Source organism: Fopius arisanus, unplaced genomic scaffold (genome assembly GCF_000806365.1).
Source record: "Fopius arisanus strain USDA-PBARC FA_bdor unplaced genomic scaffold, ASM80636v1 scaffold00329, whole genome shotgun sequence".
Classification (NCBI taxonomy): Eukaryota; Metazoa; Arthropoda; class Insecta; order Hymenoptera; family Braconidae; genus Fopius; species Fopius arisanus.
Window position 1 is genome coordinate 3518 of NW_011888068.1, and position 1890 is coordinate 5407.

The window sequence follows — 1890 nt, forward strand, 5'->3', positions numbered from 1 at the left end:
GAGAGAGTGATAAGCCGCAAGGTGGGAGGTGTCGATCATCGCGATGGTCAATTACACCTGTCCATCAAGTGGCGCCTCAGGTGTCAGAGGTAAAAGGCCACTGGTCATCTGAGGTGAGCGATTCAATCAGCTGAGATGGTCATGTGAGTTGAGTGTGTGTGTGTGTGTGTGTGTGTGTGTGGAAAAATTCGGTGGAAAACCGAACAGATACCTTGGCAGCACCACTCCCTCATCCCAGTGTTCTGCGTTCTTGGTATAGTACTGTAGATGCAGAACCTGTGTTTTCAGAGGAGTGTTTTAATACTTTAAAAGTCAAAAATATCGTCGTCAATGTAAGCGCCTCATTTGTGCGTTGTTAATTGATGAAATGGGGATTAAATCTGGTGTGCAGCGCTTGAGAAACGGTAAAATTCGTGGATACGTAGATATTGGTGTTGGCGCAGCTGGAAAACACGAATTTTCAGTCGCGAAGAATGCGTTAGTTTTTCTTGTCGTCTCCCTCAATGAATCGTGGAAACTTCCCGTGGCTTTTTTTCTTATCGACGGTATATCTTCTCAAATGCGAGCAAATCTCATTAAAGACTGCTTAGTTAGATTGGAGAATGTAAGGGTTGACGTTGCTTTGTTGACTTTGGACGGTCCCGCCGAACATTTTGCTACACTTCATCAACTTGGTGCGGTTATCACCATGGACACGAATGCCAAGCCGTATTTCCCTCATCCTGTTCAAGGACAACCCAATGTTCATGTGGTGGTTGATCCAGCTCATGATCTGAAGAATGTTCGTAATACTTTAGGGGATTGGAAAGTTCTTCTAGATGATGAACACAATAAGATTGAGTGGAGCTACATCGAGGCATTAGCTTTACTTCAACAGGATGAAGGATTACGACTGGGGAATAAATTACGTTCAACGCACATTGAATATCAAAAAATGAAGATGAAAGTGTACTTAGCTGCACAAACATTGAGCTCGAGTGTTGCAGACTCGATTGAACTCTGTTGGAATGTTCTGCGTCTACCTCAATTCAAAGGCTGCGAGGCAACAGTAAAGTTTATACGTAAAGTGGATTGAATTTTCGATTTATTAAATATTCGTAATCCGTGGGGGAAGGGTTTTAAGAGTAGTTCACGAGTGGACAATGAGTATATTTGGCGCGAGCGTATCTTAGAAGCTATCCAGTATTTAGCAGGGTTAAAATTAACGGGCCAATCTCCAATCTTCCAAAGTAGGCGGAAAACGGGTTTCATCGGGCTTTATACTGCAGTGCTCTCGTCTATCGCATTATTTGATAAATATGTAAAACCAGAGGACGCCGCCATGAAATTTCTATTGACGTACAAAGTGAATCAGGATCATCTTGAGTTACTTTTTGGGGCGATACGAGGTCGAAGTGGTTGGTGTCCCAATCCAACTGCCGCGCAATTCATCTCCGCGTACAAAAGACTCCTCGTTCGCCACGATATTCAAATAACTACCGGAAATTCTCGCCTCACAGATCGAACAAAAATTCTTAACGTTTCATCCAAAACAACCACGCGAATCGCGAGAATGGATCGGTACGATGTTAACATCTTTAATGAAATTGAAAATCGTGCAGTGGAACAGAAGTTTGGGTTGGATAGCAATCATTCTGTCGACAAAAGAGACATCATTGGAGAGTTGGATGACTTCCTGGACTTTGCATGGGCAGTGCCAAGTGCTCTGACAGATTTCACGATGAACTGCGTTAGTTATATTGCTGGCTATATTGCCAGAAAAATATCTTACAGAGTGAAGTGTCCTGAATGTGTAACAGGCTGTCAGGTGCCTTCACCGAGCATGCCAAGTGCAGGAAATCCCACTTCTTTGATTCTCCAAAAGTCGAGAGGTGGCTTGATCGTGCCCGG

At 43.7% G+C, this 1890-nt stretch overlaps 1 protein-coding gene across 1 annotated transcript; it reads left to right on the forward strand.

Moving 5' to 3' along the window:
- The first annotated feature begins 688 nt into the window (after nucleotides 1-688).
- Nucleotides 689-1075, forward strand: LOC105272844 (uncharacterized). The gene has a single exon (XM_011315079.1). It carries the CDS (start codon nucleotides 689-691, stop codon nucleotides 1073-1075), a length of 387 nt encoding a protein of 128 aa, XP_011313381.1.
- Nucleotides 1076-1890: the final 815 nt, after the last annotated feature.